The sequence below is a fragment of the Scyliorhinus canicula genome, chromosome 6 (genome assembly GCF_902713615.1).
Source record: "Scyliorhinus canicula chromosome 6, sScyCan1.1, whole genome shotgun sequence".
Lineage (NCBI taxonomy): Eukaryota > Metazoa > Chordata > Chondrichthyes > Carcharhiniformes > Scyliorhinidae > Scyliorhinus > Scyliorhinus canicula.
The window spans coordinates 79614963-79641301 of NC_052151.1; the positions used below are offsets into that span (position 1 = coordinate 79614963).

The 26339-nt window shown below is 44.8% G+C and overlaps 1 protein-coding gene across 2 annotated transcripts in view; it reads right to left on the reverse strand.

The window, feature by feature from the left end:
- ufl1 (UFM1-specific ligase 1) overlaps positions 1 to 26339 on the reverse strand; it is an 87557-nt gene that overhangs the window by 55780 nt on the left and 5438 nt on the right. For both annotated transcript variants that reach the window (XM_038799552.1, XM_038799553.1), the window contains exons 3-8: positions 25103 to 25131; positions 24357 to 24454; positions 13387 to 13501; positions 10573 to 10703; positions 9508 to 9566; positions 5000 to 5146 (exon numbers count right to left, since the gene is read on the reverse strand). In XM_038799552.1, coding sequence (XP_038655480.1) covers positions 5000 to 5146; positions 9508 to 9566; positions 10573 to 10703; positions 13387 to 13501; positions 24357 to 24454; positions 25103 to 25131 — 579 coding nt within the window. The remainder of the gene's footprint in view (positions 1 to 4999; positions 5147 to 9507; positions 9567 to 10572; positions 10704 to 13386; positions 13502 to 24356; positions 24455 to 25102; positions 25132 to 26339) is intronic.

Consider the following 26339-nt stretch of genomic DNA (forward strand, 5'->3'; position numbering starts at 1 on the left):
TTTCTTGAAATATTTATAGAAACGCTTACCCATTTTATATTTCTAGCTAGCTTTCTCACTTACTCTATTTGATCATCTTTTAGTCATTCATTGCTTTTTTTATACCCTGTCCAATCTTCTGACCTGTCACCCATCCATGTGCTTTTTCTTTTTAAGTTTGATACCATCTTTAATTTTTTTAGTTCACCACGGATGCTGGGTTCCCCCCTTGAAATTTCTCTCGCTCATCGGAATGTATCTATTCTGTGTATTTTGAAATATCTGCAGTGCATCTTTATTGACCTATCCCTTAACCTAATTTGCCAATTCACTTTTGCTAGCTGTTTTCATGATTTCTAATTGTCCTGATTTAAGTTCAATATACCAGTCTTGGAACCACTCTTCTCTCCCCTCAAATGCTATGTTGAATTGAATATTTTAATCACGGCTGCCTCAGGATGCTTTCCCTATGAGGTCATTAATTAATCCTATCTCATTGCACAATCCAAGGTCTTGTATAGCCTGCTCTCTGGCTGATTCCAGAATGTGCTGTCCTAAGTAATTATCTTGATAACATTCTATGAATGACTCATCTCTGCTTTTGCCCATCTGATCTATATGTTGATTAAAATTCCTCATGATTATCAGATATCTTTCTGACAATTTATCATAATTTCTTCCTTTATGCTCCGTCCAAGCCTGTGGGTACTGTGTACACCACTCAAAGTGATTTCTTGAAATTATCATTTCTCATCTCGACCCAAACTGCCTGGTCATCCTGGTTTACTGAACTTAGGCAACCCTTCTGTACTGTGCTAATACTATGATTTAATAGAGCACCCTTTTCCCAGTTTCTTGACCTTGATAAATATCATGTGCTCTTCAGTATTCAGGTTCCAATGTACATATGAACATAAGATTACAAGAACTATGAGCAGGAGTAGGTAATCTGGCCCCTCGAGCCTGCTCTGCCATTCAATAAAATCATGGCTGATCTTTTTGTGGACTCAGCTCCAGTTACCCTCCCGCTCACCATAAGCCTTAATTCCTTGACTTTTCAAAAGTCTATCTATCTTTGCCTTAAAAACATGCTTACATCATCCTACAGCTATGTCTCTGTAATGGCTAACAGCTGGTTTTTACTAATTTCTATTTGCGCTATCTGTTCATCTATTTTGTTTTCAATGCTATGTGCATTTAGATACAGAGCCTTTTGTCCTGTGACCTTTGTAACTATAGCGTTCATCTGCTGATTCCCTCTTCGTTTGTACTCTCATCTCTCTCTGTGATAGACTGTTTATCATTTTCCATATGAATACCTTGCGCTCTTTCCTCATCTCATTTGTCACCCTCAGCAACACAAAACTATACACAAAAATAATGGGGGCGATCGACTGGCCACGTCACGCCCAACCAGGAGTGCAAAGTGGTGGTAGATGCCGGGTGAACCCTCCTGTGGTGGGCTTCCCGGCAGCCACTTTGCCTCATGGGATCTACTCAATCCCACAAGGCAGCGCAACAAGGCAGCGCAACTAGAATCCGGCCCACAACGGGCAGGACCAAGCAGCGCTCACTTAAGTAGGTTTTAAACACATACTCACACGGGATCTACCGGTCTTGTGATATTTAATGGCCTCCCCAGGGAGTGCCGAGCTGGGCACTGTTCAGTACTGGTCTACACAAACATGGTAAGAAGTCTTACAACACCAGGTTAAAGTCATGACTCATTACATGACTTTACCCACCATCTGGCCTGGGTTTGCAAAATCCTGCCAACTGTCCTGGCTTGAGACAATTCCCACCTCTTTAACCTGTGATTATCCCTCTCTCCAGTCGTTTGGACCTGTAAAGGCTTATTTACCTGCAAAGGCTCGCATTCAAAGTATCATCTTGCATCATTCAATTTTTCTATATATGTGTTTGTGGAACACACCTCTTCATTCACCTGAGGAAGGAGCTGCGCTCCGAAAGCTATTGATTCAAAACAAACCTGCTGGACTTTAACCTGGTGTTGCAAGACTTCTACTGTGCCCACTCCAGTCCGTCAGCATCTCCACATCACACAAACATGGACTACGCAGAAAGGCACCCAGGGGTTCTCCTGGCCCTTGGTGGCTGGGGATAGTGGAGGGTGTCGCCTCTAACCTTGCTCCTGGAATGTGGACACCTTGGCGCTGCCACTCTGGAGGGTGGATATGAAGGGGCCTCCAGAAGGTTTTGGGGGGGGGGGAGGGAAAAGAGTGAAGGGTGGGGTTCCAACCAACCAAAAGGGGGCATGGGAAGACCTGATAAAGGAGGGGAGGCACTGACCGACCCCATAGAGAGATGTTCTCACTTGGGGGGTTGTGGAGTACTGCCCATGTGTTTGGGGGTGAGATTGCCCGTGGGTACTCGCTTATAGACTGGGGCACTGTATCAAAATGGCGGCCCGAACTCTAGGAGCCGGCCTGGCCAGTGAGTTCAGCTTCCCGTGATGAAAATAATTCTAAGTGTGGGCAAAACGGGTGAGAAGCTCCCCAGGGGAGGCAGTGGTGTAGTGGTATTGTCACTGGACTAGTAAACCAGAGACCCAGATTAATGCTCTGGGGACCCAAGTTGAAATCCTGCCACAGATGGTGAAATTGGAATTCAATTAAAAAATTTGGAATAAAAAAGTCTAATAATGACCATGAAACCATTGTCGATTTTAGTAAAAAATCCATCTGGTTCACTAATGTTCTTTTGGGAATTAAATCTGTTGCCCGTACCTGGTCTGGCCTACATGTGACGCCAGACCAACAGCAATGTGGTTGACTCTTAATTGCCCTTGAAGGGGCAGTTAGTTATGGGCAATAAATGCTGGCACAGCCTGCAACGCCCATATCCCATGAGCAAATTTTTTAAAAATGTCCCAAAAAAGTGACTTTAAGTGCAGTTAGGTAACGGTGGGGAACTTGCAGGCACAGCCAGCGGGAAACTCCCAGCACAACTCGCCATAAATTGCACTTCTAAACTTTTCCGTTTGTTTGTGCGCAATGACTGAAAACAGCATCAAGTTGATTGGTTTGCTCTTGTGACACCTGTTTTTGAAAGACTCAACTCTTAGTTTTCATTTATATTTATTCAATTCAACTCTGACAGGTAGAAGAATATTAAGATTTTCTTTGTGCCCTATTGACATTGGAAATGTTTGCAAGGCCCTTTTTAAAGCTATGCTTTATACTGGGCACACAACTACTAATTATATAGATAGATTTTAAAAAACTAAGCTTAGAAAAGATAAAGGCCAATGAAATAAGAGCCTGAACTTTATTATTTTCAAACTTTTACGTTATGGGCTTTCTGGCTGGCATTCTGCATGTTCAATGTTTTATATTTTCTATCTTGTGAAAAAGGAAAATAAAAAAGAGAAAAAAGTTGGCAATAAGACAAACTTTATAAACTAGGTAAAGGGTCAAGGCAAACGGGAGGAATTTTATCTTCCAATAAAGTTGTGGCACATCTTTAACAAAAAACTGCTCAGCAACACATTATCAAGATAATGGCAGACTAGAAGCTCTTTGGCCAAGGTAGACCAAACCAAACTGCAAGCTACTCTTGGCAGATTCACATTTTATTCCATACACGCATCTAGATGGTGATTTCCAACCTCTACTTCAAATTTGGCCATGATGAATACTAGTCGGTTTGAATTTGAAGTCTAAGTTGGACTGAGTGTGTCCTTCGATGAAGTATGGTGTTCAATTTTGGTCTCCTGATCGGAGGAAGGGTGTTCTTGCTCTAGAGTGAGTGCAGCAAAGGTTTATCAGAAGTATTCCTGGGATGACGAGACTGACTTAGGAGTCAGTTAGGGTTGTATTTTCTAGAGTTCAGAAGAATGAGGGAGGATCGCATAGAAACCTCTAAAATTCTAACCGGACTAGACAGGGTAGACACAATGCAAGAGCGATGCTCCCGATGGTGGGGGTGTCCAGAACCAGGGGCCACCATCCGAGGTTATGGGATGGATGTTTAAGACCGAGATGAGGAGAAATTTCTTCACCCTGAGTGGTGGGCCTGTTGAACTCGTTACCACAGGAAGTAGTGGAGCCAACAGATTGTGAGGGTGATCTACCCGAATGGGAACAGAATCCCATAATGAGCGAGTTTAGCCGGGTATTTCCCAGTGCTTGGAGTGCCGAGACACACCATGCTATTGAACACCCATTTGGGAAGATACAGGGACCTCAGCATGGAACGTCCCGGCGAGGCCGCACTTGTCCCATTTTCTGTACCGAGGAGCCTCTCTCACTCAGTGCAGAAGGAGATTGGGACACCACTAAAAATGACATCCCAATCTCCCGCTCCCCTGATGCGACCCCCGAACCCTCTGCACCCGCACAGGGCACCCTGATCCTAATCCCTGTCACAGGAAAAATGCCAGTTTGGCATCTTGGCCCTGCCAGCTGCCAGTGCTAGGGTGTCAGGCTTGCACCAGCCATGCCAGGGTTCTGCCCTGCCCAGAGGACAAGCATCTGGGGGCTTCCAATCCCCTGGCAGGCTCCAACAAGTGCCATTCCATCTGGCTGCCGTTTGTGGAGACCAGCACTGAACGGCACTCACCCAAGACCATCAAGATGCCAGTTTGATAGCACACCTTGGGTAGATCGTGGGAACGTATATCAAAGTGAGACTAGCTGTCTGATTCCAAATATAAAGATTTGCTAAGAAGTGATCCCACCCAAAATGGATAGGATTCACATTAATGACATCTCACGAGATCGCTTTAGATCTCGCGAGGCGTGGTGAGTCAAGTAAATTCCAGAAGAGAAATGTCCTGGCATCTACTGGCACTTGAGGCGAAGAGGATCAATGGAAATGGGGGAAAAGCAGGATTAGGCTATTGAGTTGGATGATCAGCCATGATCAACGGCCAAATATCCTCCTCCTGCTCCTATTTTCTATGTTTCTATACATCACAAAATGATCACCCATAATTTCAAGATCTTAACTTCAATAAGGTTTACAAATAATTGTGACACCAAGTGTTAAAAATAGTTACCCAAATAGCCATTTTGTTTGAAAAAGGAATCCACCCAGTTATTTTGTGTTCTCGAGTAGATGTCAGGAATATAAACAGCCTTATCTTGTCTGCCACCAATCACTGCTCCATTCAAACGGCCACTGCTTATAAACTCTTCAAGGAAATCTGCAAAAAATAATAATCCATGCAGAGTGATTGTAAGAAATGCTCAAATATTTCATGATTTCAGCCTCAAGAATAAAAAGCTCCAACCCAGACAATGAAGTAACATAATTCGCTGCTGACCTCGAAGAAAACTGCCCATATTAGATCAGTAATGCGGGCTTCCCTTTTCTTGAAATGTCTTTGAGTCTGGCGCCAAGCCAGGAGTCCAGCAAAAGGGGACTGAGACTCCACCCAACAAGAAAAGTCAAGCAGAAATTCCTGCACAAGGCCAGCACCAGGTGTACCTGCCTTCGGTCTTTATTTACGGCTTTGGCACTACTTTCTGGTTTAGCTCACAAGGCTAAATCGCTGGCTTATAAAGCAGACCAAGCAGGCCAGCAGCACGGTTCGATTCCCGTACCAGCCTCCCCGGACAGGCGCCGGAATGTGGCGACTAGGGGCTTTTCACAGTAACTTCATTGAAGCCTACTCGTGACAATAAGCGATTTTCATTTTTTTTTCACTTTCCCCAGAGGTTATGGGGGAATTTCTTGCCCTGAGCACCATTCCGTCACGGACGAGAATGTTAGAGGCTTGGTGTTCCTACACCAACACCATTTTTCTCTCTTAAGAATATGGAGCATGCCTCCTTTGAAAGTGTAGTGCCTGGAGGTCAGGAAGCAAGGTCCAGGAGGAATAGACTGCCTGCTGAGTCACCTAGAAAGTGAAATAGCACTTATTTTATATTGCTGGTCTAGTCTGTAATTCTTCTTCCTCGGCACTGAGCATTGAAAAATATTGTGTTGGTGCTCCACAGTGGATCCCTCACCTAACTCAAGAATTATGAGGAACAATCACCGTAAGAGGAGGTAATTAAGAACTTACACAAGAACTCAATAAGAGTATGATGCTTTTTAACATGGGGAAATAGACCTACAATCCAGAAGGACAAGAGCATGGTGCTTTAAGGAGCTGCAATCAGAAATAAATGCTGAACGAAAGCAGCTTTTAAAAAAAAATCATTTAGGGGATGTGGGCATCGCTGGTTAGGCCAGCATTTATTACCCATCCCTAGTTACCCTACAGAAGGTGGTGGTGTGTTACCTTCTTGAACTGCTGCAGTTCTTGAGGTGTATGTCCACCAACTGTGCTGTTAGTGAGGAAGTTCCAGGATGTTGCCTCAGCGACAGTGAAGGAACGGCGACATATTTCCAAGTCAGGGTGGTAAGTGACTTGGAGGGGAACCACCAGATGGTGGGGTTCCCAGAAATCTGTTGCTCTTGCCCTTCTAGTTGTAGTCATCATGGGTTTGGAAGGTGGTGTCTAAGAAACCTTGGTGAGTTACTGTAGTGCATCTTGTAGATGGTACACACAACTGCCATTGTTCGTTGGTGGTGGAAGATTTGAATGTTTGTGGAAGGGGAAGAAATCAATCAGTCTGCTTTGTTCTGGATGGTGTTGAGCTTCTTGAGTGTTGGTGCAGCTGCACTCACCCAGGCAAGTGGAGAGTATTCCATTACACTCCTGACTTGTGCCTTGTAGACAGTCGTCAGGAGGGGAGTTACTCGCTGCAGGATTCCTAGCATTTGATACATGCAGAAGAGGAGTATAGAGCAGGAAAAGTCAAGAAGGAATTTTAAAACATGAATAAGAATTTCAAGCTGGGGGAAATAGCAGCCAATATAGACTAGACTAGGGATGAACTAATAAGACGAACAGGGTGGTGTCGATTTGGCTATGGGGAGCAGAGTTTTGGAACAAGATAATCAAGAGAGGTCAGGAAGCATTGCAATAATTTCAACAAAAAAGATAAATGTTGGAAATACTCAGCAACTCGGGCAGCATCTACGACCCGAATCATTAACTCTATTTCATTCCAGTGACACATCCTCAGAATGTCTCCAGCATTTTCTTTTCTTTTTACATTTCTAATTTTCAGCACCTGCAGTATTTTCCTTCTGTATTGAAATAGTTGAATCTTGGAGTGACAAAGGAAGGAGTGACGGTTTCACCAGTAGGTGGGCTGAGGCAGGAGAGGTGGCAAGCAATGCTATGGAGGTGAAAATAGGCAGCCTTTATGGAGAAGTCCAAAAGATGTGCGGGTTAGGTGGATTGGCCATGCTAAATTGCCCGTAGTGTAAGGTTAATGGGGGGATTGTTGGGTTACGGGTATACGGGTTACGTGGGTTTAAGTAGGGTGATCATGGCTCGGCACAACATCGAGGGCCGAAGGGCCTGTTCTGTGCTGTACTGTTCTATGTTCTATGAGAGGATATGGAGTCAGAAGCTCAACTCAAGACCACACTGAATGCTGAGGTTGTGAAAGGTCTGTCCCAGGTTCCTGAGAAGGGGGATAGAATCAGTGTCAAGGGTTTATGATGACATAGAATTAGAAAGTCGGCGGATGACTCAAAGATTGGCCAGGTGGTTAGCAGTGAGACGGAGTGTCTTGGGTTACAGGAAGATATAGGTGGGATGGTCAAATGTGCAGATAAGAGGCAGATGGAATTAACCCTGAAAAATGAGGGTGTTACACTTTGGAAGGAATAATTTGACAAGGAAGTATACTATGAAAGGTCTGACACTGGGAAGTTCCGAAGAACAAAGGGACCTTGGTGCGTTTGTCCATAGAGCTCTGAAGGCAGAAGGGCAGGTTAACAGGGTGGTGAAAAAGGCATACGTGACACTCCCTTTTATCAATCGGGGCATCGATTACAAAAACAGGGAGGTCATGATAGAGCTGTATAAAACTTTGGTGAGGCCACAGCTGGAGTATTGTGTGCAATTCTATATGCCACATTATAGGAAGAATTTAATTGCACTGGAGGGAGTGCAGAGTAGATTCACCGGAATGTTGCCTGGGATGGAACATTTAAGTTAGAAAGAGAGGTTGGATAGGTTTAAGTTGTTTTCTCTGGAGTTGAGAAGACGGAGGGGTGACCTGATTGAGGTGTACAGGATTCTGTGTTGCATGTTCAGGCTGGATAGGGAGCAGCTATTCCCCTTAGTTGAAGGGCCAGTTATGAGAGGACACAAGTTCAAAGTAAGGAGGTTTAGGGGAGATTTGAGGAAAAACCTTTTTACCCAGAGTGGCGACGGTCTGGAAGGGAGGGTGGTAGTGGCGGGATGCCTCACATCCTTTACCTGGATGAGTACTTGGCTCACCATAACATTCGAGGCTATGAGCCAAGTGTTGGCAAGTGGGATTAGGTTGGCAGGTCAAGGCCTTTCACGCATCGGGGAAAACTCGATGGGCCGAAAGGCCTCTTCTGCACTACAGCATTCTGTGATCTTGCCAATATTTAAATGGAGGAAACTGAAATATATCCAAGCCAGGACATTGTGCAAACTGCGACAACACACTAGTGGTGGAGGAATCGAGACAGGAGATGGAAAGGGGGATGATGTAATGAAGGGGTAGTATGTTAATAATTAAAAGAAGATCACCAAAGATGGATCCTCGGGGAACTCCTGAGGTGTTGGTGCCACAGTGGGAGAGAAGTCATGGTGGAGACGCTCTGGCTAAGATTGGGTAGGTAAAAGTGGAACCAAATGAAGGTAGTTCCACTGATTTGTACTTGGAGGATAGTGTAGATCATGCCAAAGGCTGCAGAGAGGTCAGAAGATTGAGTTAAAAAAAGGGCAAGATGGTGATAATGATAGTTGAGAGAGAGGAAGACAATGCTGGAGAAGAGAGAAACATTCATTTGTAAAATCAATATGCTTCATGGCTTTAGTTTCAGCAGTAGCTCTTTGTTATACAACTACTGCTTATACTCAAATAACCCACACTTTATTAGAGTCAAAACATGGAATCTGAGCTCAATACAAAAACAATGCAGTGACTGTATTTTTATCAAGATACTATAGAGTTTCTCATTGTGCTGTGGTTTATTTCTCTGTATGCAGACAACTAAATAAAATAGATTTCACTGGGAATGGTTTTAATAGGTTATTATACTTGAGGCGCAACATTCCTAATTGAACAGTGTTACTTCAAGCCTTACGCTGCAAGATTACTTCTGCATATAAATAAGTGTTGCCTACTTCACTACTCGCTCTGCATCACAAACCAGCTGCCCAGCCAACAATTTAGTTCATTTGGCAGGACAGCTGGTTTGCCACGCACAGCAAGGCCAACAGAGGGGGTTCAATAACCTGAGGTTATTCATAAAGGCCCTGCCTTTTCAACCTTGTCCCTCGCCCAAGGTGTGCTGATCCTCAGGTTAACTCACGACCAGTCAGCGCTCCCTGTCAAAAGGCTAAAGCAGCCTATGGTCATCTGGGACTATGGTGACTTAATTTACTTTACTTTTTTACTTAACTGCATTTCAGTACAAATTCTCTTTTTGTAACATTGTATAATTCCATTGCCAACTTACAGTAAAGAAGATGTTCCTGAAATTTATATTGAGTTATCAAAGAGCTTATTGGTGTTGGCCTGTTGACAAAGAACATTAAAAAGCCCATTTAAAAATGTACTACATTTTAAGTGCAACACACAGACTCATGTTTCCCTCCGAATTCAAGCTCAACATACTAACCGCCAAGAATTGTTTGATTAATGTATAGTTTTCCCAATCAAAACAGCTGATAATCTCACATTTACAGAATTGTCAATTAATTGAATATGTAAATAATTACAAAAGGATAAATAAAACCAGACCAAAACGTCCTTTAAGTTTCAAAGAAGAAAGTTACGTTATCAGCAAAAACAGATCTCCTCCAAAATGATGCAACAGACTGCAAATATCACAGGGACAAATACGATTTTAAAAGCGGATTTGAATTATTGTTATAACTGGCAATGTAATATAGTTGGCATATAAATGTTTGTGTAATTGATAACCTGAAAAGGCTGAAAGAGAACTGTTTTTCCCCCTCACAAAGCAGATTCCTTTACCACTGGACCAACAAAGCAGCAAGAGGAATTCACTCTAGCACACAATCAGTACAAAATAAACAGTGATTATGCTGATAATCTAGAATTCATCCTGAACAGTGCAGGGAAAAAATACAGTCAGAATCAAGTGTACATAATGTAAGTTAACAAATGCAGTTGATAATACAAAATTACAGGTCTAAAATGAATAGCTATCTATTGAAAAGAGCAGACTTCGAGGATAATAGTAAAGTGGAAATTACAGGTATTCATGTTGTGAGCAGGGTTCGATCACATTCATACAAAATATTTTACTAATAGAAATTCCCGTACCGGCCTCCCAGAACAGATGCCGGAATGTGGCGACTATGGGCTTTTCACAATAACTTCATTGAAGCCTACTTGTGAAAATAAGCGATTATTATTAGAATAAATTGGAATATACACATTTTAGATCTATTAGTTCATGTCGTACAGTCTTACTGCAAGTATCAACTTGAACATGAATTTATTCACTTTTCTCCTTAATTGTGTGGATAATAAAGTATAATGCCTTAAATCTGACCTGGTTATTGCACTGAAAAGCCCACGAACCCGTGCCTTATGTTGAGCAACAAAAGCATCAGTGAAGATGACTCCGCGGTCATAAGTGTCCATTTGTCCATTTATAATGTTGCCTAGGCGCTGTGACAATACCTTTAAAAATTAAATTAAAAAATGTAAATGCTAAGGATGCACAGAAGCAATTCAGATTTTGTATGTTGAATGCATTTTGGAAAGTGAACAATTTAGCAGTTTATCTGCCCCGGTTAAGTCAAAGGATGTGTCATTTCATAAACATAGAAATATTATACTGCAAAATTGATTTGTGTTCCCTTCCTGAAGTGAGGCTGAACGTCCTGTTCAAGTTATAGGCTGAAGTTTTCCAGCCGCTCATGGTCGGTGGGACATTCCAGTCTTGCCAATGGTACATCCCGACCGTTGGTTTTTGGTGGCATTAAACGGGAAACCCCGTTAACAATGGTGGGACCAGAAGATCCCGCCACCGGCAAATGGTGGGCCAGCTCCGCAAAACACGTGGCGGGTTGCATGGAAAATTCGACCCATCAAATTCTGTTGCTCTTAAGCCCACAGGAATGTTTTTAACTGCTTTGCTACCCACATGCTGCTCGTTACTGATCTCACGGCCTGGATTTGTGATTTCATCACTCTTCTCGTCTCCATTTATCTCTCCATCCATCTCTCGATAGCTCCAGTTTTCCCTCCGGTCTTATTTCACTTTCAACCATTATTTACACCATTGCTATCCTCTTTCTCAAATGATTATTCTCCCTCTTTCAATTTCCATTTCTCGGTCACATACAACTCACTTGTTGCCTTCCTTTCTCTTTCTCCCTGATTTCCCCTGCCCATTTGCCTTGACCATCTTTCCTTTCTACTACGCCTATGGATGTGATGCAGAGCTCCATAATCCTTCAGGCACCTCAAGTTCTTTCCAGGTTTTTAATTGGCTGGAAACCTTCGGACAGGAACGTCCATTAGCAGATGTAGAGATGTATGTTGTCCTGAAAGTTTGGGGAGAAATTATGATCCACAATAGCCTGTTGCGGTATCAAAGGGCTAAATCGCTGGCTTTGAAAGCAGACCAAGGTAGGGCAGCAGCACGGTTCAATTCCCGTAACAGCCTCCCCGAACAGGCACCGGAATGTGGCGACTAGGGGCTTTTCACAGTAACTTCATTTGAAGCCTACTTGTGACAATAAGCAATTTTCCTTTTTTCATTTGATAACGGCTCTCAAAAGGCTGCAAGTGTATAGTCATAGAATTTACGCTGCCCAAGGAGACCATTTGACCCATCGTGTTTGCACTGGCCTTTGGAAAGAGCATCCTACTTAAGCTTAAGCCCACACTTCCACCCTATCTCCATAACTCCGCCTAACGTTTGGCACTAAGGGACAATTTAGTATGTGCAATCCACTTAACCTGCACATCTTTGGACTGTGGGAGGAAACCGGAGCACCCGGAAGAAACCCAAGCAGACATGGGAACAAAGTGCAAACTCCACACAGACAGTCACCCGAGGCGGGAATTAAACACGGGATCCTTGAGCTGTAAGGCAGCAGTGATAAACACTGTGTCACTGTGCCGTTAGGGGCAAGATCGGCAGTCGATAATGCGCTGGCTTTTGAGAGGCAGCAGTTGTTTCTTCAATTCTTTCTGGGACACTAGTGTAACTGGTGAGGCTAATGTTCCTAATTTCTGTTGGAAAAGGTGGTGGTGACCCACCTTCTTCAACATTTGCAGTCCATGTGATATAGCTACAGCAAAGGAGGGATTTTGATTCGCAACATAATGATGACATAGTTTCACGCTCTGATATTGCATAACTTGGGGGAGGGGAGTGGGAAACTGTTGTTCTGCCTGGTAGAAATCATGTTTGGAACAGGTTGTCAAAGGAACCTTGTTTGCTGCAGTGCACCTTGTAGGTGGTATGCGCTGTTGCTACTGTGTATCGGGTGCACAGAGTGCACGTTTAAGCAGCTGAATTAGGTACCACTCAAGCAAACTACCTGTTCTGGATGGGTTTTAAGCTTCAAGTGTTGTTGGAGCTATACTATCTCAGGAAAGTGGAGATATTTCATGAGTTTAGATGCAGCCTTTCTTCAGAATAAAGTTAACCCTGAAACCCTCAGAATAAAGATAACCTAGCTTTCTTTCATAGGCTGACTCGCTGCACATTTTGCTTTGTTGACTGATATTTCAGATTTTCAATACTTATGGGTTTTCTTTTATAGGATCCCGTGTCCAGGGGAAGGGGAGGTGTTGGGAAAAGATTGCAGAAGCTTTACGACCTCTGTTCATCAAATGCAGTGCAAACTTCGTGGGACTGAAATGAACTCACCTCTCTCTAAAGTTTATGGTCAGCTTATCGAAGCACATTTCATGCTATTACCAGAATGATAGAAGAAAAGCTGAATGGACCTTGATCCTTCTCCATTGTACACACTGAGCATCTCATGTGTACAGCATTCTTGGTACATAGCATACAACCTCAAAGGAACCCATAAAGGGCCACAGGATAGGTTATCCAGCATCATCAGTTTTTAACATTACTCATTAACAAGCCCTTCATCTCTTATAGTCCATATATAAGAATTCCAATTTATCAACACTTGTGGTCCCACTGCAACTGATTACTCAAGGCTACCGATCTTAGTAACACACCATGCCAGTTTTATTACCTGGGAAATTGGAGGTAATTAAAATTAAATCGTTAGAAATAGTCAGTGAAGCATTTACTGCTTGATCCTTTCCTTACTACTGTACATTAGCTATCCCAAAAATTTTAATTGCAATGTATGGAATAGTATCTACTCACCTCTGTTAGAAAGTCAGCTGGAAGGTCATACAATTTACAAAGCTCTGCTAGAGTCACCTGTCCAGCTTCCTGCAGTCGGTCATTTACCTCTTCAGCCATCTGATCCAGGTAGGTTCTGAGTAAGTGACAGAAATATTACATTCTGTCTTTATGTTTTGAGCTTATTAACATACTCATTTGACTGCAGATTAACACATACTTCAAACAAGCATAGATTTTTACAATGATTATGAATATGCACCAGTGTCATATTGCAAAATTAAACTTTTCAAAATGCTGTGAGAACTGCATGGTTAGTTATTAAATACTTGTCAGTTTTCCTCAGATCCAGTTGTTCATAATGTTTAATTTATTTGGGGTAAAAGGTTGAAGAAAAAAAGATTTGTTGTGGTTATTTTAGCTTTATCACTTATAAACAGGTATTACAAATCGAGTATCCTTTGTTCAAAACCCTCGGGGCCGACTGCATTTTAGATCTCAGGTAACTTCCGTTTTTGGAAACAGCATATAAACTTACTACAATAGGCTAGGCTATCTGTGGTCTAAGCTTACTACAATAGACTAGGCTAGCTGTGGTCTAAAGTAAATGGTAAGAAAAGTAACATGTATAACTGATGAAGCAATACAGGGTACATTAATAAGTTACCTTTTTACATGTTCTCCACAAAAAGCAGCAAGGTAGTGCAGACAAACAACTAGACTTCCCGCGTGTGATGAAAGCCAATGAGGTTCAAAAAAGTGTGTTTTTTGGAATTACAGGTAAAAGGACACTCGGCCTGTAGTGAACTCGCTACCAATTTGCACCCCGACTAATTTTCGCTCCCACTGAAGTAAACATTGGAAAGACTGATGCCATTAGCGTCTATGATAAACTCCATAACTTCAACACAGATTCAATCCTCATACCCAGCCACAGTCTCAGGTTAAATTAGAATGTTTGTAAATTCGACATTTTGTTTGACTTTGAGCTGAGCTGCCAACCACATATCCTTTACATCTTAAATACTTTTTTTTAAAAATAAACATTTTATTGAGGTATTTTTTGGTTTGACAACAACAACAAAATAAACAATGTACATGAATCTATAAACATAGTGCAAAAGCCATCTTTCTCTCTTACAGGTCCCACCTTTATTAACCCCCTACGCTAAGCTAAACTAACCCCCCCACTTCTGCTGACGATTCTCTGCGAAGAAGTCGACAAACGGTTGCCACCTCCGGGCAAACCCTAACAGTGACCCTCTCAAGGCGAACTTGATTTTCTCCAAACAGAGAAAGCTAGCCATGTCCGTTAGCCAGGTCTTTGACTTCGGGGGCTTTGAGTCCCTCCAAGCTAATAATATCCGTCTCCAAGCTACCAGGGAAGCAAAGGCCAGAATGTCTGCCTCTTTCTCCGCCTGGATTCCTGGATCTTCCGACATCCCGAAAATCGCCACCTCTGGATTCGGTGTCACCCTTGTTTTTAACACCGAGGACATGACATCTGCAAACCCTGCCAGAATCCCCCAAGCTTTGGACATGTCCAGAACATGTGGACATGGTTCGCTGGCCCACCCGCACACTATGTACACCTATCTTCTACCCCAAAGAACCTGCTCATCCAGGCCACTGCCATGTGAGAACCCAGTGAACGGCCTTGAATTGTGTCAGGCTGAGCCTGGCACATGTTGTGGACGTGTTGACTCTACTCAACGCATCCCCCATAGACCATCCTCTAGCTCTCCTCCTAACTCCTCTTCCCAATTGCGCTTCAGCTCCTCAGTCTGCATCTCCCCTGACCCCATAAGTTCCTTGTAAATGTCAGAGACCCTCCCTTCTCCCACCCACCCTCTGGAAAATACCCTGTCCTGTATCCCCCTAGGTGGCAGGAGCGGGAAGGTTGGAACCTGCCTACATAGGAAGTCCCACGCCTGAAGGTACCTGAATTCATTTCCCCTCACCAATCCAAATTTCTCCTCTAGCTTCTTCAAGCTAGGAAAGCTCCCCTCTGTAAACATATCCCCCATCCTCTCAATCCCTGCTCTCTCCGAAACCCTCCATCTATCCCTCCCGGAGCAAACTGGTGATTATTACAGATTGGAGACCAAACCGATGTTCCCCCCGCTCCCACATGTCTCCTCCATTGCCCCCAGACTCTCAGGGCTGCCACCACCACGGGGCTGGTAGAGTACCGTGCCGGCGGGAACAGCAGAGGCGCCATTATGAATGCCCCTAAGCTGGTGCCCTTACATGAAGCCGACCCTCCCCCCACTACCCACTTCCTGATCATGGCTATATTCACCGCCCAATAGTAGTTACTGAAGTTTGGCAGTGCCAGCCCGCCCTCTCCCTGGCTCCGCTCAAGCATCCCCCTCTTTACTCGCGGGGTGCCCATACAAAGCCAGTGATCATTTTGTTGACCCGTTTAAAAAATGACCACGGAATAAAGATGGGGAGACACTGAAACAGAAACAGGAATCTTGGGAGGATCGCCATCTTCACCGTCTGCACCCTCCCAGTTAGTGACAACGGGAGCGTGTCCCACCTCCGAAAATTGTCCTTCATTTGGTCGACTAGTCGGGCCAGATTTAGTTTGTGAAGCTGTTCCCATTCCCGCGTCACTTGGTTGCCTAGATACCGAAAGCTTCCCCTACCACCCTAAATGACAGCTCCCCGAGTCGCCTCTCCTGTCCCCTCGGTTGGACGGCAAACATCTCACTTTTCGCCATATTTAGTTTATACCCCGTAAACCGGCCAAATTCCCCCAAAATCCTCATGATTTCTTCCATCCCCTCTACTGGGTCCAATATGTACAGGAGCATGTCGTCTACGCAAAGCAAGACTGTGTGGTCAAACAGCCCCCACTCCCCCTCGGACCAGCCCCCTCGAGACCCCTGAGGTTCTCAGTGCAATTGCCAGCGGCTCTATGGCTAACAACAGTGGAAAGAGGGAGCATCCCTGTCTCGTCCCCCGATGCAGCCTAAAATAGTCCGATGTTTTCCTATTCGTCCGTACGCATGCCACAGGAGCCTAATACAGCAACCTGACCCAGTCAATAAAGCCCCACCCAAATCTGAACCGTCCCAGTACCTCCCACGGATATTCCCATTCTACTCGAACAAAGACCTTCTCTGCGTCCATTGCGACCACTACGTCCACCTCCCTACCTTCCGGGGGAATCATGTTTAACAGCCTTCTTACATTGGCCACCAACTGCCTTCCCTTAACAAACCCCATCTGGTCCACCCTAATAAAGCCCGGAACACAATCCTCAATCCTAGAGGACAAAATTTTGGCCAGCAGTTTGGCGTCCACATTCAATCGGGATATCGGCCTGTAGGACCCGCATAGCTTCAGGTTCTTGTCCCGCTTCAGGATCAGCGAAACCGTGGCCTGTGACATCGTCGGGGGAAGCACCCCTCTCTCCCTTGCCTCATTGAAAGTCGTCATCAACAACGGCCCCAATATCCCAGAGAACGTTTTATAGAACTCCACTGGGCCTCGGGGCTTTACCCGACTGAATGGCCTTCAGGCCCTCCGCTATCACTTCCATCCCGATGGGGGCCCTCAGCTCTTCTACCAACTTCCCGTCCACCTTCAGGAAATTCAGCCCCCTTGGAAGTGCCTCATCCCCTCCGGCCCTGTTGGGGGTTCGGACCCATACAGCCGACTATAAAACTCCTTAAACACCTTCTTCACCCCTGCTGAGTCTCCAACCAGGTTCCCATCCCCATCCTTTACTTTCCCTATCTCCCTCGCTGCCTCCCTCTTTCTAAGCTGCTGTGCAAGCATTCTGCTGGCCTTCTCTCCATGCTCATAAATCGCCCCCTCGCCTTTCTCAGCTGCTCCACCGCCCACCCTATGGTTAACAAGCCGAACTCCGCCTGTAGCCTCCGCCGTTCCGTTAAAAGCCCTGCCTCTGGGGTCTCCGCATACCTCCTGTCGACCTGTAATACCTCCTTTACCAGTCGGTCCGTCTCTGCCCTGTCTACCTTCTCCCTGTGGGCCTGTATCAGCTCCCCTCTAACCTCCGCCTTCAATGCTTCCCAGACCACCGCTGCCAAAATTTCCCCCGTGTTGTTGACTTCCAAGTAGTTCTGAATACATTTCCTCAGCCGCACAAACACCTCTTCGTCAGCTAAAAGACCCATGTCCAACCTCCAGTGCAGGCGTTGGTTACTGTCTTTACTAACCTGTAGGTCAACACAGTGCAGGGCATGGTCTGAGATCACTGAGTACCCCGTGTCCACCATCCCCGTCAGTAAAGCCCTGCTTAGAATAAAGAAATCAGTCCGGGAGTACACTTTATGCACGTGTGAGTAGAAGGAAAACGCCTTCACCCTCGGCTGCCCAAATCTCCATGGGTCCACACCCCCCCCCCATCTGCTCCATGAACCCTTTTAGTTCCTTTGCCATTGCTGCCCGTTTTTGATCTTGACCGGTCTAAACCAGGGTCAATAACTGTGTTGAAGTCCCCTCCCATGACCAACTTATGCAAATCCAGGTCCGGTATCTTCCCCAGCATCCTCTTTCTAAACTCCACATCATCCCAATTTGGTGCATACATATCTACTAGTACCACCTGCACCCCCTCCAATTTCCCACTGACAATAATGTACCTGCCTCCCACATCCAAGACTATTCTTCCTGCCTCAAACACCACCTGCTTATTGATCAGGATCGCGACTCCTCTAGTCTTCGAGTCTAGTCCCGAGTGAAAGACATATCCGACCCAACATTCCCTGAATCTAATCTGGTCAGCTACTCTAAGGTGTGTCGCCTGCAACATTACCGCGTCTGCCTTCAGTCCTCCCAAATGCGCGAACACATGCCCTCTTGACCGGCCCATTTAGCCCTCGTACATTCCAGGTGATCAGCCTAGTTGGGGGGCTCATCAACCCCCCCCCCCCCCCCCCCCCCCCCCAACCCGTTTCGCCGATCAGCCATCACCTTTCTTGGGCCAGTCTCCAGCCCGTACCTAGCACCTCCACCGGCCCGCCCCCAGGCAGCCTCCGCCCCCGACCTCCTCTCTGTCCCTCAGCAACAGTCCCTCCCTCGTCAGCAGAACATTTTCACCCCCTCCCCCCCTAGTAGCAGCACAATGTAAATTGACCCCTCTGATAAGCCTAACATCTCCCTAATTTGGCAGGGGAATGGGAACCGGATCTGTAGTCCAGCAACTAAGGAAGACGATAGTCAGGACGCCAAAGCACATAGTGATGCGGTGGGGAAGGTAACACTGACAAAGGAGAGTACTTGCAGGCAAGGAGATGGGTTGAAGTGTGTATACTTTAATGCAAGAAGCATCAGGAATAAGGTGGGTGAACGTAAGGCATGGATCGGTACTTGGGACTACGATGTGGTGGCCATCATGGAAACTTGGATAGAAGAGGGGCAGAAATGGTTGTTGGAGGTCACTGGTAATAGATGTTTCAACAAGATTAGGGAGGATGGTAAAAGAGGTGGGGGGGGGGGGGTGGCATTGTTAATTAGAGATTAACAGCTGCAGAAAGGCAGTTCGAGGGGGATCTGCCTACTGAGGTAATATGGGTTGAAGTCAGAAATAGGAAAGGAGCAGTCACCTTGTTGGGAGTTTTCTATAGGCCCCCCAATAGCAGCAGAGATGTGGAGGAACAGATTGGGAAACAGATTTTGGAAAGGTGCAGAAGTCACAGGGTAGTAGTCATGGGTGACTTCAACTTCCCAAACATTGAGTGGAAACTCTTTAGATCAAATAGTTTGGATGGGGTAGTGTTTGTGCAGTGTGTCCAGGAAGCTTTTCTAACACAGTATGTAGATTGTCCGACCAGAGGGGAGGCCATATTGGATTTAGTACTTGGTAATGAACCAGGGCAGGTGATAGATTTGTTAGTGGGGGAGCATTTTGGAGGTAGTGACCACAATTCTGTGACTTTCACTTTAGTTATGGAGAGGGGTAGATGCGTGCAACAGGGCAAGGTTTATAATTGGGGAAGGGTAAATACAATGCTGTCAGACAAGAATTGAAGTGCAGAAGTTGGGAACATAGGCTGTCAGGGAAGGACACAAGTGAAATGTGGAACTTGTTCAAGGAACAGGTACTGCGTGTCTTTGATATGTATGTCCCTGTCAGGCAGGGAAGAGATGGTCAAGTGAGGGAACCATGGTTGACAAGAGAGGTTGAACGTCTTGTTAAGAGGAAGAAGGAGACTTATGTAAGGCTGAAGAAACAAGGTTCAGACAGGGCGCTGGAGGGATACAAGATAGCCAGGAGGGAACTGAAGAAAGGGATTAGGAGAGCTAAGAGAGGGCATGAAAAATCTTTGGCGGGTAGGATCAAGGAAAACCCCAAGGCCTTTTACACATATGTGAGAAATATGAGAATGACTAGAGCGAGGGTAGATCCGATTAAGGACAGTAGCGGGAGATTGTGTATTGAGTCTGAAGAGATAGGAGAGGTCTTGAACAAGTATTTTTCTTCAGTATTTACAAACGAGAGGGGCCATATTGTTGGAGAGGACAGCGTGAAGCAGACTGATAAGCTTGAGGAGATACTTGTCAGGAAGGAAGATGTGTTGCGCATTTTGAAAAACTTGAGGATAGACAAGTCCCCCGGGCCTGACGGGATATATCCAAGGATTCTATGGGAATCAAGAAATGAAATTGCAGAGCCGTTGGCAATGATCTTTTCGTCCTCGCTGTCAACAGGGGTGGTACCAGAGGATTGAAGAGTGGCGAATGTCGTGCCCCTGTTCAAAAAAGGGAATAGGGATAACCCTGGGAATTACAGGCCAGTTAGTCTTACTTCGGTGGTAGGCAAAGTAATGGAAAGGGTTCTAAGGGATAGGATTTCTGAGCATCTGGAAAGGCATTGCTTGATTAGGGATAGTCAGCACGGATTTGTGAGGGGTAGGTCTTGCCTTACAAGTCTTATTGACTTCTTTGAGGAGGTTACCAAGCATGTGGATGAAGGTAAAGCAGTGGATGTAGTGTACATGGATTTTAGTAAGGCATTTGATAAGGTTCCCCATGGTAGGCTTATGCAGAAAGTAAGGAGGCATGGGATAGGGGGAAATTTGGCCAGTTGGATAACAAACTGGCTAACCGATAGAAGACAGAGAGTGGTGGTGGATGGCAAATATTCAGCCTGGAGCCCAGTTATCAGTGGCGTACCGCAGGGATCAGTTCTGGGTCCTCTGCTGTTTGCGATTTTCATTAACGACTTGGATGAGGGAGTTGAAGGGTGGGTCAGTAAATTTGCAGATGATACGAAGATTGGTGGAGTTGTGGATAGTGAGGAGGGCTGTTGTCGGTTTCAAAGAGACATAGATAGAATGCAGAGCTGGGCTGAGAAGTGGCAGATGGAGTTTAACCCTGACAAGTGTGAGGTTGTCCATTTTGGAAGGACAAATATGAATGCGGAATACAGGGTTAACGGTAGGGTTCTTGGCAATGTGGAGGAGCAGAGAGATCTTGGGGTCTATGTTCATAGATCTTTGAAAGTTGCCACTCAAGTGGATAGAGCTGTGAAGAAGGCCTATGGTGTGTTAGCGTTCATTAGCAGAGGGATTGAATTTAAGAGCCGTGAGGTGATGATGCAGCTGTACAAAACCTTGGTCAGGCCACATTTGGAGTACTGTGTGCAGTTCTGGTCACCTCATTTTAGGAAGGATGTGGAAGCTTTGGAAAAGGTGCAAAGGAGATTTACCAGGATGTTGCCTGGAATGGAGAGTAGGTCATACGAGGAAAGGTTGAGGGTGCTAGGCCTTTTCTCATTAGAACGGAGAAGGATGAGGGGCGACTTGATAGAGGTTTATAAGATGATTAGGGGAATAGATAGAGTAGACAGTCAGAGACTTTTTCCCCGGGTGGAACACACCATTACAAGGGGACATAAATTTAAGATAAATGGTGGAAGATATAGAGGGGATGTCAGAGGTAGGTTCTTTACCCAGAGAGTAGTGGGGGCATGGAATGCACTGCCTGTGGAAGTAGTTGAGTCGGAAAAGTTAGGGACCTTCAAGCGGCTATTGGATAGGTACATGGATTAGGGTAGAATAATGGAGTGTAGGTTAACTTCTTAAGGGCAGCACGGTAGCATTGTGGATAGCACAATTGCTTCACAGCTCCAGGGTCCCAAGTTCGATTTCGACTTGGGTCGCTGTCTGTGTGGAGTCTGCACATCCTCCCCGTGACTGCGTGGGTTTCCTCCGGGTACTCCGGTTTCCTCCCACAGTCCAAAGATGTGCAGGTTGGTGGATTGGCCATGAAAAATTGTCCAAAATTCTATGATTAACCTAGGACAAAAGTTCGGCGCAACATCGTGGGCTGAAGGGCCTGTTCTGTGCTGTATTTCTCTATCTATCTCTATTTGCTCACCCCCCCCCCCCCCCCCCCCCCAAACTATGCTTCTGTGAGCTAGCCCGTCCAGCTAGCTTGGTGGCCCCCAACCCTGGCGCCAGACATTCCCCCACCTATTTTTACCTCCCCACCCTCCCCCTTGATCATAGACACATATTCAAATGACAAACAATCCCACCACAATTGCCCGACAGAAAATAAAATGCTAAACAAAGAAAAGATCAAGCAAGAGATCCAGCATCTAAACAAACACACGTTCATCCCCCAACAGTGTAAATGTAAGCTTTAACTTACTCAGCTCTGCAACTGGCTCCAAACCAATACAGAAGGCATTAAAAATAGCGTCCACAAAACAAAAAACTTTTTAAAACATGAATGTTGCAGCAAAGTTCAAAAGTTCTCAGTCTGCCACCAGTCCTTTCCCTTTCAAGAAGTCCAGCGCTTCCTCAGGTGACTCAAAATTAAAATGTTGCTCCCCGTACGTGACCCAGAGACGGGCCAGATACAGCAGTCCGAACTTCACCGTTTCCTTTTAAAGGATCGACCTGATCTAGTTAAACCCCGCTCTTCTCCTGGTCACCTCCGCACTCAGGTCCTGATAGATCCACAGGATACTGTTCTCCCATTTACAGCTCCGTGTTTGCTTGGCCCACTGTAAAATACGCTCCTGATCCAAATACCTGTGGAATCTCACCACCATTACCCTCGGGGGAGAGGAGGGGTCTCACATTTGCGGCTTCCTCGCGAACGCTCTGCGAGCCCTGTCCACCTTCAAGGGTCGGGAGAATGCCCCATCTCCCAGCAGCTTCTCGAACATGTCCGCTACGTTATGTCCCAGTGTCTGCTCCTTTGGAACCCTCCGGAAGCCCAACGATCCTCAAGTTCTGCCGGTGGGACCTATTCCCTAGGTCCTCCACCTTCTCCAGGAGCCTTTTCTGCTGGTCTCTCAGCATCCCCACCTCCAGCTCCACCGCAGTTTAATGTTCCTCCGGGTCAGCCAGCAGCTTCTCTACTTTCTGGATCGCCCGATCTTGGGCATCTAAAGTTCCAGTCGCGCAATTGACTCTTTAATCGGTTCCAAACAGACCCGCTTCTGCTTGGCGAAGCCCTCCTCGATAACTTGCATCAGCTGCTCGGTTGACCCTGGGTCAACAATCCAGAGGTCCGGTCATCTAGCATGCTTTCTCCCCTTGCAGCTTGAGCCCAAGCCTTCTCTGTCCGTCTGTTTCTGCCTTTGCGAGCACTTCTAGTCCTCCTCTCCATGCACCGATGTGGGAATCTAGTACAAAATTGTCTCTATCATCGATTTTTCAAATCAAGTCCGGTAAAGAAAAATCAGGGGAAAAGGTCCAAAAGCCCAACCTGAGCGGGAGCCACCAAATGTGCGACTTACTCCTTCACAGCCGCCACCGGAAGTGCACATCTTAAATACTTTTGACTTCTATCTCCTTAACATTATCCATTTCTACCTTTTCCATTGCCCATCTGCTAATCAAACAACACGCCCAGATAAGCCACCCATTGATCCATTTAAGCTAATCCAATATTTTACTGCTCTTACCTAATTTCACATCAAGTCCCACTTACCCATCACCTTGCCTGTGCTGATGAACATCGGCTCCCATTGCCAATGCCAAACGTTTTAAAAATTGACATCCTTCTGTTTGAATCCCATGATGGCCTTGGCATCTTTCTGCAGCCTCCTCCAATCACACAAGCATCTGGTTTCCCAGATTTTGTTCTCTGACTCTCCCTCTTGTCAATCTGCCCATCTTTGCCTCTCCCACTGGCAGTTGTGCTTTCATGTGGCTGGACCATCCTTCTCAAATTCCTTTCTTGAACCCCTCACTTGCTTTATTTAGTTTTCCCCCTTCAAAAGGTTCATCAAATTCACATTACTGTCCAAATAAATAATTAGACTCTCCATTATTAACCCAGCATGCATATATATTTTCTCCTTTAACTATTGGAAATACCTTTCCTATGCCACCATACAAATTGTTTGCAGTAACTGACCATGCATGATTGGGACGGGTTGGCACTGGAAGAGATGAGGCACCTTTGTTGAAACAAATTGAGCTACAAGAGCAGTGTCTTGAATACAGACAGTAGAGGGGAGCTATTTATAGAGGACAAGTGCTGAAGCTGACAGGAAGGGCAAGAATGAACAACAAACAATGGTCACATGTGAATGGAATGCTATGGGTACATTCTAAGTATGCTGAACAAGTTGGCATCCAACTGGATAGTTTTCAGGAGGGAGAGGTAAAAAGGTGCGAGTATAATTGGGAGCTGATGTACCCCAGGAGTTCAGTAAGAGAACTTGCAGATGCGTAGTAGAGGCACGTCAATGGCTCATAATTAACAGTGGGGATGATGAGGAAGTAGGCTTGGTGACAAAATTAATTTGAAGAAAACTGGGAAGGTGGGATGGGAGGGCGTTTCCGGCAGGTAAAGGAGACAGTGTGCAATATGAAGGAAATGGGTATCTGGAAGGCTTAAGAACTTGAGAGTCTAGATTTCAAACGAAAGAAGCAGAGGTCGCTATAATTTTGAAATCCTATCACCATCACTTTTACTTGACGAAAATCCTCAGATTGTTTTTGGAAAAAGAAAATGCCGACTAGAATTAAGAGATTGCCAATACTTACTCATCAATCAGCTGGCCCAAAACAAGCTGGATACTTCGGTCTGATTTGACAATATCACTTGCTTTGCTCTCAATGTGAGTTAGATCCACATTAAGAATCTGAGAAAATGTTTTAAAAAAAATTCTTTTAAGATTTTTAGTTTTGGACTGTACAAATCAATGAAGAATAAAACACAAGTATTTGGGGGAAATTGCATCATTTGAATGGAAAAGGTTTGTAGATTTGTTTACATGAAATAATATGCAATCATTTAACATTTATTCAGTTTTGCCCTTCTAAGTATTTACTGAAATGCGTGTTAGCTATCACTTGCCATAGAAAATTGCAGAGATAACCTTTGGTGCATAATCCCTTTGAAAAACATAAGTGAATTACAAGAAGTGTAGCGACTATTTACAAACCTATTAGTAACTAGTGCTCTTACATGGGATATTGTGAGTTCACCCTTAAATTTCCTTAGGCACTGAAGTTTTCAGGTGAAGGTCCTGGTTCGAAAGTATCCCCAGCTTTTGGTTACTGAAGACAGAACCAGGGAATCAAGACCTTTTAAAGATTTTATATCACATTTAGGGTCCATCTGAACTGTAAAACAGGCGTGTTTCACAGTGCAGCAATGTTTCAATTACTAATAATCAACATTATTTTTAAGATTGTATTTTGATGTTACCATACTAATGTTTGTATCCTTCAAGCAGTCAAAAGTAGATATAAAACTTAATAAAAATGTTCCTAATAAACATACTCACATGCTGCAGATCCACGATATTTATCCTCCCTGAAATATAAAGGAAGTATCTATATGGGGAATTTATAACTGTGCCATAAAAGCTATTAAAATAAGCTCAACTCAGTCTTTAAAAAATATTTATCCAGGCATAACTTTTGAAATCTGTCCGCTAGCTTTTCTTTTTAAAAAATATATAATTTTGAAAAATAACTATGCATAAATTGCTAGAAACTAACTATAGAAAATATTCCATATGCAGTGCTGGTACATCCTAAATTCAATTCTTAGTTCAGGACAAAAATATCAAGTTCAAGCAAAGGACTGTGACCTTCATGTAAAAGTTTTAAAAATTAATTTATGGGACGTGGCCGTCTCTGACTATGTCCATTTATTGCCCATCCCTAAATGCCCTTCAGAAGGTGGTGGTGAGTTGCCTTCTTGAATACCAGCAGTCCCTGAGGTGCAGGTACACCCACTGTGCTGTTAGGGAGGGAGTTTCGGATTTTGACCCAGCGCCAGTGAAGGAACAGCGATATATTTCCAAGTCGGGGTGATTAGTGACTTGGAGGGGAACCTCCAGGTGGTGGGATTCCCTGGTATCAATGCGCTTGTCCTTCTAGATGGCAGTGATCATGGGTTTGGAAGGTGCTGTCGAAGGAACCTTGGTGAGTTACTGCAGTGCATCTTGTAGACGGTACACATGGCTGCCACTGTTGGTCGGTGGTGGAGGGATTGAATGTTTGTGGAAGGTGTAGCAATCAAGCGGGCTGCTTCATCCTGGGTGGTGGCGAGTTCCTCAAGTGTTGTTGGAATTGCATTCATCCAGGCAAGTGGAGAGTATTCCATTACACTCCTAACTTGTGCCTTGTAGATGGTGAACAGGCTTTGGGGGCGGGTCAGGAGGCAAGTAACTCGCCTCAGAATTCCTAGCATTTGACCTGCGCTGGTATCCACGGTATTTATGCACTTGCCCAGTTCAGTTTCTGGTCAATGTATTTTAACGAAGGTAATAAAATACAGAAATGACAATTCAATCAGTATTTATGGTAGTTATTACAAAATATCTAATTTTCTGAATTATGACACTGGATCAAAGAAATATTAATTACTGAGAAGAAAAATGGCAAAAAAAAATTAGAGAGCAATGATTTGGGAAATGGAAAGATATGGACAGCCCATATCAAAATGCAGCAAGACCCGGACAATATCCAAGTTTGGGCTGACAAGTGGTAAGTAACATTTGTACCACACAAGTG